General features: G+C 45.4%; 1 protein-coding gene across 1 annotated transcript in view; it reads left to right on the top strand.

Annotated features, from left to right (window-relative positions):
• The first annotated feature begins 4,481 nt into the window (after window positions 1-4,481).
• MASP1 (MBL associated serine protease 1) overlaps window positions 4,482-14,146 on the top strand; it is a 90,393-nt gene continuing 80,728 nt past the window's right edge. The window contains exon 1 of the mRNA XM_089508671.1: window positions 4,482-4,929. Within this exon, the coding sequence (XP_089364797.1) occupies window positions 4,925-4,929 (5 nt within the window). The 5' untranslated portion in view covers window positions 4,482-4,924. The remainder of the gene's footprint in view (window positions 4,930-14,146) is intronic.

Here is a 14,146-nt window from a genome sequence, read left to right as displayed (position 1 = left end):
TTTAGCAGAGGTTGGATGGTCTTCTGTCAGGGATATTCCATCCCTGGGTGGGAAAATGGTGGTGGTAGTGGTGGCAACTCTTTGGTGCTTCCACCTGAAGAAATGCCAAGACAAATTGGGCACTGAAGGATTTGTCTAAGACATTTGTGTACATTTGTCAGCTTATCTGGGTGGTTGAAATCAGGCAAAGTTATCACATTAAAGGCTATAATCACTGCTGACCTAGTTGCCATTTTCTTTGCTTGGGCTTTACATCCTTTTTGACATGTATGCGTTTTCATAGCCCATCTGTGTCTGATCACCTTCTCCACACAGTCGCACAGCCACCATTTTCCATAGTTCCTTCCTCATCCATGCCGTCTTTATGGTGATCAGAAATAGTTATTCCTGCTAACAATTTTGTAGCTTCTTTGGCATCCTTTTACTTTACTTCAGCCTCTACATCCTTTGTTACATGCCCCTAAGTTTTACACTCAATTTATCCATGGGTCATATGAAAATCCATAATGCTGGCCCCCAAACCTGCCCATGACTTATTCATGAAGCCAACTTATAATCAAATATATACATTAAGGACCATCTTACACAATGCACTGGATATTGCTAATTGTTGTGCAGGGATCATGATTTAATTATATCAGTTTTAACCCGGTTTTAATTTTTTGTTAATGTTTAATTGTGTTTTAACTTTGTAACGTATGGATTTTTGACATTTTTTTTTAAATGCCCAAACCTGGAAGAAAGGTGGATAGAAATAAATTTAAGCTTCCTCATCATCCTCATCATCATGCCACTCTTGCCAGTGTCCCATTACACATCTGTACAATTCACTAATAGGGTGTCTTAGCATCTCTCCCACATAGCTAAGTATACATAAAGTTACTTCAAGTAGACTGTGATAGAGGATTCCTGCCTTTGTTAGAAATTTTTCTGATAAAGACAATGGCTGAGATCTTACCTCATAGACTTAGTTACAGATGCATAAATATACAGTCCTCTCTCCATTCTCACGGTCTTCATACTTGCGTCCCTCACTTATGCACAAGGGACGGACGGAGGGGGAATGATGGGGGTGTGTGGCCCTGTGCACCCGAGCCTATATTCAAGCCAATGGAGCTTGAATATCAGTGAAACTCCATTTTTGCAAGGGAGCCCAAAATGGTTCCCCCACGAAAAAGAAGGGGCTACTTTAGTCTCCTGTAAGTCTTTGCTTGTCTGAGAAACGAAAGCAGGGAAAGTGCCAGTCAAATTTCTCTGGGAAGGGAGTTCCAGAGATCCTGGGGGCAGCCACCAAGAAGGCTCTCCCGTGTTCTCACCAGATGTACCTGTGAAGGTGCAGGACATACAGTATCTCAGAGTATGGGCTGGTTCAGGGGCATCGCTAAGGGAATGCAGTGGGTACAGACCGCACCAGGTGACACCTTAAGGTGGGAATGGTACCACTGTTCCACAAATGTCTGCCTTTTGGTAGAAATGAGCTGTGGCATCACTTGCATCCCTCTAAAATGCTGGCGGTCAGTGGACAAAGGATGGTGTGAGTGGGGCAAGGCTCCGTGGGAGGAGAAAAGAGAGGTGTCAGATATTTTTAAAAAACAATTACAGTGGGCCCTTGCTATCCGCTGAGGTTTGATTCCAGAACCCTGCATGGATACCAAAATCTGTGGATGCTCAAGTCCCATTATATACTATGGCCTAGCAAATAGTATTCCTTATATAAAATGGGAAAATCAAGGTTTGCTTTTGGGAATGTCTACATATTTTAAAACATTTTCAGTCTGTGGATAAGGAATCCATGGACATGGAGGGCCAACTTTTTAAACTTTCTTTTTTAAAAAAATCACATTTTACCAAATTTTCACTTTAAGCACATGAAACTATGAAAATGCAAATACATTTAGGCTGTGTGTATGATACTAAAATTTAAAAGTATAATTATAATTTTGCTAGTTGCTTATGTCACACCAATTGTCAATGATAAATGAGGATTATGATTTACAAATAATATTACTGCCAAAAACATTGCTAAGGGTTCTGTATGATGTGGTATGGGAGAAGGCTAATGAGGGGTTGCACCATGGATTACTGCACTGGATGATGCCAACCTTAGTGACGCCTCTGGGCTGGTTCGTGAAAGAGAATATGATGAGCATTAATCTTTAGTCAATGTCCTGATTCACAACATGACTGTATATTGATCCCAGTGCACACTGGTCACTTTGCTGGCTTCTGTACTTAGTCAATGGGCCCTTGGCATTTGCTGGGGTTTTGGTTCCCCTGTGGATATCAAAATCTGTGGATGCTCAAGTCCCATTAAATGTAGTGGTATAGTGAAATGGCGTCCCTTATGTAAAATGGCAAAATCAAGGCTTGTTTTTTTGGAATTTATATATTTTTTGAATACTTTGCAGCTGTGGACAGTTCAATCCACGGATAAAATATCTGTGGATTTGGAAGGACAATGTTATGGCATCCCTATACTAGATACTGATGTTATGGAACTGTCCACTTTTTAATTCCTGCAGAATAAATCCTCAAAAGGATTCAGACTGTATTGTCATTCGAGAAGATTGTATGAATTTCACGTTGGTTGGGGAATAGCCCTTTAAAAAGGTGGTTTCCCTTTTACATCAAAGCCAAAGTGTTGGATGCAAACTCTGGTTCCAAAGGAAACCAAGCAAACATAGACTGTTTGCAAGGATTTTTGAGCTAGTCCTGGCAGCTTGTCAGCCAACTCCACCTTGCCTCTTGTCCTCTCATTTCTGCTTTCCCCTCTTCAGGAGGACAATAATGCCAAGAGCGTAAACAGCTATTATTAAACTATTAGTAAACCCTTTTCTTCATCTTCTGCAAACTAGTCTCAAGAATGGCTTTGCCACAGAAGAAACCAATGCAGAGCACGATCTCTTTCTGCTCTGCAGTTCATCAAGATTTATTTGTTTGTTTTTAATTCCTGCTGCTCTTTTAAATCACAAAAGATTCCTTTGGCATATTATTTCCTTTCAAAGGGGACCACAGCAAGCAAATATTTCATATAGATGGAATATCAAACTGGCCAGTTGACAAGCTGCCAGGACTTAAAATCCTGTACCACAATGAGCAGCTGTTGGATTCAAGGTTCTAGGAAGCCTGGGGGACACAGTCTAACCTGCATTGCAGAAATAATGGAGCTTGATACCTTTCTAACTACTATGCCTCAATGCAAAGGAAGTCCAGGATTTGTAGTTTGTTACAGCACCAGAATCTCCAATACAGAAGACTAAATCTCTTACAAAACTACAAATATCAGGATGCCATAGGTGGGAAGGGAATTGGGGAGTAGTATTAAAGCAATTTGCAGGATGCTTTAGCTCTGGGTTCCTAAACTTTCACAGGGTTAGATTAAATGGTCTTTAGGCTCCTTCCCTGTCTGACATCTCCAGATATGTCAGGCTACAATCCAATCATCCAGTGGCATCATTCAAGCTAGTGTCATCCAGTATAAGGTGGCGTGAACTGCCTTGCCTCCCCACCCCACCTCACCAGACCACCAATCTCCCCAGGCCTTCAGAGTCCCACATGGTGGCTGCAAAGGCACCACCACCAGCATCCAGCAGTTGCCGCTCCTGAAGGGGGCAGAAGTGTGGCCTCCAGAGGGCCCATTTAGGGTCCAATGCTGCTGATGGGCAAGCAGGAAAGTGCCCTTTCTCACTTGCCCACTAGCTGTGCCTTTCCCTACAGGTGTACCACCACACTGCACTCTGCTCCCTCTGCACCCCCCTGGTGATTCTACTACTATTGTCCTTAGCTAGCAGTAGCCCAGAACATCTGGAGAACATCCAGCTGGGAGGCGCTCAACCAACACCATTTCCAAATGTAGGAACTCCAATGCACATGGCATCAGAGTTTGTGGAAGTTACTTTGTTGGACCACAGCTCCCAGAACCTCTCCACCTAGCATGCTTGTGATCTAAAAAGGAACTCTGCATAAATTCTGCAAAGCATTTGCTATCCATCTGACCACCACACTATCCTCCTCCATCACCACCCATAGACACAAACTGCCCATAGATTGAACAAAGTAATTGCCATTTAGAGAACTAATCCAATTAGAGTAGTCCCACTGAATAAATGGGATTTACCAAAGTGGCCACCTACCATTCATCGATTGAATTAATGGGTCTACTCTAGGTGGAAGTAGCAATTGGAGGCGAGCCACTGATTTTTGGAAAGGAAAGCAAGGGCAGAGAATTGGGATACAGATCAAATGCAGATCTGTAATGCGCACATGCTTAAAGCCAGCATTCCCTGAGGTCTCCATCCCTCCTTACATTAATGTGCAGGATAGGATGGGGGAGCGGATGTTGTTTAAAGGGAAAAAACCTGGACAGGTTTCTGCTGAAGTCTTGTCTTCTGCCAGAGTTCTTCATGCTCCTACTGAGAAACAAAATGTTAATATTTCTAAGCCATCTGGCCAAACACCAGTAGGGAGTGGGGGCTTTTTTTAAAAAGAGAGAAAAATCTGACAATGCACAACTGTGCCACTTTGGGGAGACAGATTCTTAACTTCTGTGTCTGCTTCTTCTGTGTGCCTCTGGCTGCAGGGATTGAGACATCCTTGTTAGAGGCCGTGGGATGGCTGGGACAGAGAAGAAAGAGGGAGATTAAATGTTGGTAGGTTTGTTTCTGTGTCAGTGTTTGTGTGTAAAGGGGGGGGGGGAGTGATTATTGCAAAAAGAGGAAGGCGTGACAAGCATGGGGAATGTCAGAAAACCCCAGACACAAGCACACACATTCTCTCTCTCTCTCATGCACACACACACATCTCTGAACAAAGATAAGCCAGACAGCTGAACATTTGGGGAACCACACCAACTGACTTCAACCAGCCACCCTCTCTCCAAACGGATCCACTGAGAACCACCACAGAGGAGCCCACAGAGACAAAAATGAGGTGAGTCTTTTTAAAGGTCTCTATTTTCTCCCTCCAAGGTTGGCAAAGGGCATTGTCTGCTCACTCTCTGAAAGATTTGCCAGGGAAGTGAGCAAGAAAGGTGTTCTTTCCAGAAACTGGTTTGATTCTGACCCTGGCTGGTTCTGTAGCTTTATACTTTCCTTTGCCAAATGGCAGAAAAATAAATAAATCTTCAAGTTGGTTTAATAATTTATTTATCTTTTGCCTGCCATGTGCCACTTGGGCACAGCATTGATGGAGGGTGGCTGCAAGAGGGGAGGGGAGGGGAGGAGAGTGGCTTAGGACCTGCAATGTGTGCTTTCCTGACCAGTGTGTCTCTTCATCTGTGCCAGCATGTGGGGGGGGGGGCATAATCAGATTTGGAGAACTGGTCCTTTCAAAGATGTGGGATTGGAAATTGCAGGGAAGGGGTGAAAAACCAAAAAACAGACAATTTGTCTCTTGCAAATAAGTCTCCCAGTTTGGAAAATCATAATGAAGAGAGATGTGCATCTCTGGTGGTTTGGTAGAAAAAGGGAGAATACATGCTCTGATCTGATTTTGGGTCCCTCTGCTTCTGGGCACTACACTGCACCCACATTGTCTTAAAATGCAATGTGAGTTTTATATTGGAAGGAAAGTTTTAAAACAGATTAAGCCATTACCAAACCATTCCCCCAGGGAGATACCCTATTTCCAAACTGCCATTTACACATACTCAAGTTGTACCTACATAGGATAATTTTTGTTCTTCTTGTTCATTTCAGAATTTGCAAAATTGTAGCAATGTTTTTGAAACCTAAGTAGCTGTGTTTACAGTTGCATTGAAGTCTCCGACGGAGTCGTAAGCCTTAAGGTTCCACAGAACTCTTTAGAAAAGTTGCCACTTTTTGTGCCAGGAAAGCTGATAGTCCAAGCAGACCAAGCTCTGAACTTAAAAATGGATTTTAAGATTTTTCTTTGGGGTATTAATCTGTCTCCCTGTTTCTAGGCAGTCTGTTTTTTATTCTAGTCCATTGGATTATTTTCACTTTCCTTAGTGGATGAGAATCAGTTTGTGTAGCTGCTCAAATGGAAATTGGGCTAAACTGGAATAAATACTATAGATTTATCTTTGGTCGGCTGGATGAGTATAGTCTGGAATCTTGCTATAATGGAAAATTCTCATGTAAGGTTAGAGAAACAAGGCAATCACAAACAACTTCTGCCTTTTATAATATTTTGTTTCCTTTTATTGATGATATTACACACAATATGAGTTTCTTACCTTGCCCAAATCATGCTTTGACCTTTGGACTGCTGTTCTTTCATTTTAAGCAATACAGTGATTGTTGGTATTAGCTGTACATTCTCCTGTCTCTGTGATGTCTTTAGTATGCTATTTTTATATTTCTGGCGCTCTTAAATCATAGGTGCTCTGGAGTTTTTTTAATAGCTTGTTGCATCTGTTATCCTTTTGTGAATTGATTGGTAACATTTTTATGATCATTTGTTTGCTCCAGTTAATTTTTTTTTTTTTTAAAGTTAGTGGAGTTGTTAGAAAGTTACCATGGTCTAGTGTTTGGAGAGATGGCTTAGGACTCTGGGGACAAGGGTTTGAATCCCTGTTTGGCCATGGAAACCCACTGTGTGACCTTGGGCAAGTCACATCCCCTCAGCCTCAGAGGAAGACAAAAGCAAACCCCTTCTGAACAAATCTTGCAAAAATAAAACCCTGGTGATAGGTTTGCCTTGAGAGCCAGCATGATATAGTGATTGCAGAGTTGTACTAGGACACTGGAGATCAGGGTTCAAATCCCTGCTCAGCCATGGAAACCCACTGAGTGGCCTTGAACAACTCATATTCTCTCAGATTAGCAGGAAGGTAAAAGGCAACCCTCTTGGATCAAATCTTGCCAAGAAAAGCTCATGACAAGTTGACCTTTGTTGTTGTTGTGTGCCTTCAAGATTTGTTCAGAGGAGTGCTTTCTCCTGAGGTTGAGAGCATATGACTTGTCCAGGGTCACACAGTGGGTTTCATGGCCAAATGGGGAATTGAACCTTGGTCCCCAGAGTCATAGTCCAACACTCAAACCACTATGCAATGCTGGCTCACCAGGTTCACCTTAAGGTTGCCATGAGTTGGGACCTGGGAGATGATCCAAGTACATGCCCGCACTGAACTCTAACACTCTCTGGGTGACCTTGGCCCAGTTGCTATTTCTCCAATACTGTGGCCTACTTTGGGGGGTGGCCATTCTGTTGCTGTTATTGCTGCTATTCTGACAATCAGAAATCATAGCAATCTATAGCAAACCACCCAGTGATCCAAAAAGAGATCCAAATCTACCTCCTTCCTACATAGAATCATGTAATCATAGAATTGGAAGAGACCCCAAAGACCATCCAGTTCAGCCCCATTCTGCTATGCAAGGAGACACTATCAAAGCACTCCTAATAGATGGCCAGCTGCCTTAGAGTCTTCCCCATGAGTCTAATCCCTGTTCAGGCTTTCTGCTCAAACCCATGAGAGCTGTTGCATTGATGGCTTCCGTGTCATTGGGATGGGGAATGTACTCCAGATTTTAGTGCAAACTTAAAATTGCTGTCCAAGGTACTGGAACTATTGAGGGGAGGGCTCAGCCTTTGGCTAGTTCCTTTAACATTTAGAATAAACCCCTGAGAGAATTTTCCACTGCATGAGAGCACAGAGTGTTTAGCAAAGCAAATCTCACTGTTCTTGGGTGCGCTGATGAGATACTGCAATTTTTATTCTTCTTCGCCCACAAAACAAGGAAATGTTCCAGTCAATCTCAAAAGAGGGTTTGCATTTGTGACAGCTTTTTGTGTGTGTGTATAAAGTTGTGTCAGTCATACAAATACCACATTGGCCAGTTTCCAGGTGGCGAGTGCCCTAGAGAACCCACTTATGATTCAAGAGGACAAACACTGAAGAAACCAATTCAGAACAGGGTCAAATACAGAGACTGCTTGGCTGCTACCATACTGCAGAAATAAAGCAATTTGACACCGCTTATATTTCAATGGCTCAGTGTTACGGACATCTAGGATGTGTAGTCTGGCAGGGCACCAGAGCACTCTGACAAGGAAGGCTAAATAGCTCACAAAACTACAAATCCCAGGATTCTATAGCACTGAGCCATGGCAGTGTGACACCTGCCATCCAGGATCTGAGTGCAAAAGGGAATCCAAGAAAGGCCCAAAGCAACCAGAGGAACAGTGAAGAAGAGAGCAATTCAAGGAATAAAGCAAAGGTCAGAAAATGAGTGAACAGGGAATGTCTCAAAGTGGTGAGGAAAAATCATGAAACTGTTGCTTTGCAGCAAGAACAGAAATGGCTTGGACTATCTAATTTATAGCCATGCCATATCCTATTTGGAGAAGGCCTCCTCCACTAAAGAAATGGAAGTGCCAAGGTAGAGGTCACAACTCACTTTACCTCTTACTGGAGGTGAAACATCTTTTAAGGAGTTGTCCAGGCTAATCTAAAACATTCCTGAGCACCTAAAACATTCAGCTGCACATGAGCCAACAGTGTGATGCAGCAGCTAAAAAAGCCAATGTAATTCATTAGTGTCTAGATTGAGGGAGTAATAGTGCTGCTCTATTCTACTTTGGTCAGGCAGCACCTGGAATCCTATGTCCAGTTCTGGGCACGACAATTCAGGAAGGATGTTGGACAAGAAGGACAAGCTGGAGAGTGTCCAGAGGAGGGCGACCCAAATAGTGAAAGGTCTGGAAACCATGCCCTGTGAGGAGCCCAGTAAGAGCTGGTGAAGGGTGGCAGTCCTGTTGTGGCACCCACAGTGGCAGAGCCTGGTAAATCCCAGACAGCTGCTTAAGATTAGCAGGAGAAGACAGAGGCACTGCACCATCTCCAGCAAACTAGATTGAAATGCTGGGAGCACAAGGTCAGGCAATGCCCTTCTCCACTTTAAATATGCAACAGTGAGCTACCTAGGCCAGCTGGGCTGATTAACTGCTGGCTAGAAAGTAACTTAGCCCAAGCCATTCCATGGCTTCCGAACAACAGCTCCCAAACGCTGGCTTCCTGCCTCTCTGACCTTTGGTACATACCTCTTGGCTAATTCTGTTAAGTCCCCTCTCTTGGCTTTGGACTCTGCTCAGGATTGCTTCCTCCCTTTCAACCTTGGATTGATTGGCCCAAACTTTTGTTTGTCACTCTGTGTAAACCTTGGGACTTGCCAGGCTTTCTGTAGTTCAAGCTGACTTTTGGCTCCCGTTGGCTTTCAATTGGATAAGTCAGCTGTAAATCAGCACATCTGACCTAATTAGCTCAGCATTTCCTTTCCAAAGCATGCCAAGGTAGGTTCCGCTCCTTTTTCACTACCGCTTTTATCTCTGACATTCAGGAGCATGCTGCATCACTGACTGCTGTTCTTCAAGGTCTACAAAAGTATGAACCAGCAGAAGGACATTGAAAAATGAGAAGAATCAAACTGCCTCTTTTGATTAATCATGTTATTTACAACTTTTTATGCTTCACAAAGGAATATCTGAGCATAGTAGAAATCCCCAAACACACTAGAAATAGGACATCCAGCTACAAATCATCCAAAAAGGAGACATGCACCTCCAAAAGAGCAGGAACTTTGTCCTTTTTTTGGTCACATATGTCATATACAACTCAAGAGATTGGTTCAATTCCTCACTCAGCAGAGGAAACCCACTGGGTGACCTTAGGTGAGTCACACACTCTCAGCATGAGGAAAACCCTGTGATAGATTCACCTTAGTGTTGTCATAAGTCAGAAATGACTTGGAGTCACACAACCACCACAACATCATGGCCCTCAGAAATGTTTCCAAATTAGAAGGGCACAACATTGGCAGGCAGGTCATCATTAATTTTGACTATTTGCCAGGGGTGTATGTATTGGGGGGAGGAGGAAATGAGGAAATTGCCCTTCCAAATGAGAATTATGCCCCCTTAAATCAATGCTATCTTTAAGTCTCCAAATTTTTCCCATGGCAGAGAGAGAGAAAGCATGCATTCTACACTGTAGAAATAATACAGTTTGACACCACTTTAATTGTCATGGCTCCATCCTACAAAATTGTGGGGTTTGTCATTTTGTGAGGCACCAACCCAATTTGGCAAAGAAGGCTAAAGTCTTTGTAAAACTACAAATCCCAAGATTTCATAGGACAGAGCGACAGTACTTAAAGTGGCATCAAACTTCATTATTTCTACAGTGTCGATACACCCCGAGTTGTAAAGATCAACAAAGAGGAAATGAGATGAACGCATGCTATGCCTAAACTCCTGAAAAGGCATACAAACTAGCAACTATGGAGTATAGTCATGATAGGTTTGTGCACTCTATCCTAAGATTGACAGAACTTCCTTAAACTCAGTATCTACACCCCTAGCTAGGGCTCCAATAGTACTGTATATGCGGAATAAGTATTCTGGACGGCGGCTGTCCAGGTGTGACCCTGAGCCACTCATTCTTCTCAGCCTGACCTACCTTGCAGAATTGTTGTAAGGGTGAACTGGAGATTAGAAGAGTAATATACACCTTGAGATCACAGGAATCTAAATGTCACAATCAATTGATCAAGGAAGCAGAAATGTTGAAATGGAGCTCGTGGAACAATCAGAAGATGGCAAGATAGAGTCCACCTCAGGTTATGGGCCCAGGGTCTATTTGAAAAGGAATAAACAGTTGACCATCACAGAACATGTGGAGCTTGTCTCCTCACTGTTTGCTCCCAGGGCTTACAACATAGTGTTGTTTCCAGATGTGACTTTTATTGTACACCTGTCCCTCCTGATTCACAGAATTTTCTGGGACTCCAGATGGTGTTGTCTTCTATCTGCAACCCTCCCACGTCTTCTGCTCGTTTCTCCTGTCCTTTTTGTTTCCATACAATATCTATTAAGGAGTGAAAGACAGAGTCCATGTACAATGCCGTTTGACAGGTGCAGCTAGGAGCCATTTGTCTTGAAGCGCCCAAGCTGTCTTACATGGGCGGGTTGGTGGTGCCTTGTGATATTAATAAATCATCCCATGCAGGTTCTCTGTTATTGTGAGGAGAGGGAGAGAGAGAGAGAGAAGTAGAAATCCCTGAAAATTTCAGTCCCAGCTATAGACTGAATATCTGTGACTGAGCCTTCCTCTGGTGTTGTTAATATACCAGTAATATTTTAGTACAGAGAGCCAGCATTGTTAAATATTTTAATCCAAGGTGGACAAAGTGCAGCCCTCTAGATGTTGATGGATTGCATCTCCCAGCATGCTTCACCAATGTGTAGGAACCTGAAGTCCAATAAGCTTGAAAGTGCTCAGTTTTGCTCAACATTATTGTATATTATTGTACTTCATTTGCAGTGTGGGGTGGAAACAAGTATATAACATACACATATTGTTGGACTGTAGTTAGGGTTGCCATAAGTCAGGAGCTCCAAACCAGGACAAATGTAGGACAAGATTTACAAATGTAGGACATATTTTTAAAAATGGAGGACACGCCAAAAAAATAATGATTTTTTTTAAAAAATGTTAATATAAATGCATGTTTCTTAGACATGGTCAAAATGGACCATAAATAACTTTGTTATTTAATAACAAAAATAAAATAAAATAAAATAAAATACCAAGGTTGGGCTGTATATCATTAAAAATAAAATAAAATACCAAGGCTGGGTTGTATATATTTTAAAAAAATTTAAAAACCTTTCCCTCCCCCTGGCCCAGAGGCCTATCCTCCTCCTTTGCCACCTCCTCCTCCTCTTACTCCTTTGCCGCCGCCGCCGCCGCCTCCTCCTCCTTTGCCTCCTCTTCCTCCTCCTCCAAGGCTCCTGACACTGGCCAATGGCAGACTGGGCCTGGAAACTAGGCCAGCCCCTGCTTGTCTGCCATTGGCCAGAAGGCTTAGGAGGCGAGCGCTGCCCCTTAAGCCCCGTGCACGAGCACGCAAAAGGGGCGAGCACACGCTGCTGCCGGCCATGGCCCAGGCAAGCACTGTGGGCTGCGCAGCAGCTGCGCTGGGGGAGAGGTGGAGGAGGAGCGGTGGAGGAGAAGGGTGGTGCGGCACGGCCATGGAGGAGGAGGAGGAGGAGGTGGGTGGCCGGCCAGCCACGTTAGCGGCCACAGTAATGGCCGCATGAGCGTGCCTGGCCCGGAGGCTGGGCCCGGGACAAAGGCCCCAATTGGGGGGGAACTGGGGCGGGGTGGGCAGGGGCCCCCCCAAAGCAGGTTTGTCCCGGGGGCCGCCAGGATATGGCATCCCTAACTGTAGTTTTCACCATTCCTCCCCACTGGCTAGGGCTGAGAAGAGTTACAGACCAACATCTGTAGGGACTGATTCTCAATCCTAATTCAGAGGACTAACGATTTCACTTTTTCCCAATCGTCTGTTTGGAGGTGCTGGAATTAGCCTTCCTGGCATTTGGGGGGCGGGTCCCACTGGGGCCACAAGAATAGGGATGCCATATCCCGCCTGGGGGCGGGACTTTCCCGGTTTGGGGCGGGTCCGCACGGTCCCGCCCCGGTTTGGCCCCGCCCCTGGGACACCCCCCCTGTGACGGACGCCAGGCAGGGAAAGGAGCCTCGCATGAGCGAGGCCCCTTCCCTGCTTGGCCTCCGCCGCCGAGGGAGGTGGCCTGGCTCTCCTCCCTCTTTCCAGGCCTCTGTGAAGGCCAAGCCTCCACAGAGGCCGGGAAGGGGAGGGGGCCGCCCGCGATCGCCGCAATCGCGGGCGCGCTCCTTGCTCTTTCCCGGCCTCTGTGAAGGCCAAGCCTCCACAGAGGCCGGGAAGGGGAGGGGGGGCCGCCCGCGATCGCAGCGATCGCGGCGATCGTGGGCCCGCTTCTGGCTCTTTCCTGGCCTCTGTGAAGGCCAAGCCTCCACAGAGGCCGGGAAGGGGAGGGGGGCCGCCCACGATCGCAGCGATCGCGGCGATCGTGGGCGCGCTCCTTGCTCTTTCCCGGCCTCTGTGAAGGCCAAGCCTCCATAGAGGCCGGGAAAGGGAGGAGGCTGCCTGCGATCGCCGCGATTGCGGGCGCTTTCCTCCCTCTTTCCTGGCCTCTGTGAAGGCCAAGCCTCCACAGAGGCCGGGAAAGGGAGCGGATTCCTTCTCCGCTTGGGCTCCGTGAATGGAGCCCAAGCGGAGAAGGAATCATCGCTGAGCGGAGGGATTCTTTTCCCCTTGGGCTCTGTTGGCAAAAACGGAGTCCAAGGGGAAAAGAATGCCTCCCTGGGGGAAGATTCCTTCTCCGCTTGGGCTCCGTGAACGGAGAAGGAATCCTCCCCTCAGCGAGGCTCTTTTTCAAATGTAGGACCCAAAAAAAATAGGTCCTACATTTGAAAATTTTGTCCTACATTTGTCCCGGTTTGGAGGCCCTGACTAATGGCAACCCTACACAAGAACAGCCTTGTGTTGTCCTGCTTTGAACCTTTTCATGGTTTAAGACTCCCTAGGCATCTCAAAGATTGCCTGTTTTCATAAAACCTGTTCTCATAAAATAGTGCAACTACTCAAACTGTTTTTCTTGTTGGGAATGAATGGAAGAAGATGGGCAGGCAGGCAGGCAGGCAGGCAGGAAGGAAGGAAGGAAGGAAGGACAACAGAGGATATGGCCTTGTCTTGTCTGAGCATATTTTTCCTTTGGCTTGTTCTTCTCTGGTTGGGGCATGCAGAAGAACGGCTGCCTGTTGCAAACCTCAACGGATCTCGAGGAAGCCAGACCAAAGCCGCTTCCTTCCTTAGGCTTGTTCCTTCTCCCTGTTTTGAACAGGGAGCCTGATTGCCCAGTTAAAATCACATTCGCCTGGGCCCTGTCTTCTCAGCCTGTCAGTTTATAACCTCAGACTCAAGAGTTCTGCAGTAAATCCTTCCAGCCAAGCATCTCCCTTGTCTTCCAGGCCCTCAGATTCTTTGCCCCCTTGGCTGCTCTGCTTTCCAGTCCCATAAATTCCCAAATTGGAAGTCTGTCCAATTTGTTTTACTCAGGCATTGATTAATTTCCATTTTGTTGCTAAATCTGACAGAGAGCCCACACAGGCAGAGAGAACCCACAAAAGCCCTTCTTTAAAACCCACTCATGGAATAAAGCACCAGGGAGGGTGGGCATCACCTCCTGCTCAGATGTTGTTAGACTCCAACTCCTATCATCCACAGCCAGCATGGCTACTGGGGGTGTGAGTTGGAGTCCAACAACATCTGGAGGACCTCTGGTTCTCTTTCTTTCC

This window comes from Sceloporus occidentalis, unplaced genomic scaffold (assembly GCF_023333645.1).
Source record: "Sceloporus occidentalis isolate IW3139 unplaced genomic scaffold, rSceOcc1.0.p SCAF_2, whole genome shotgun sequence".
In the NCBI taxonomy this organism is placed as follows: domain Eukaryota; kingdom Metazoa; phylum Chordata; class Lepidosauria; order Squamata; family Phrynosomatidae; genus Sceloporus; species Sceloporus occidentalis.
Note: the sequence above shows the minus strand (reverse complement) of the source record. Positions and strands in the feature narration are given on the sequence as shown.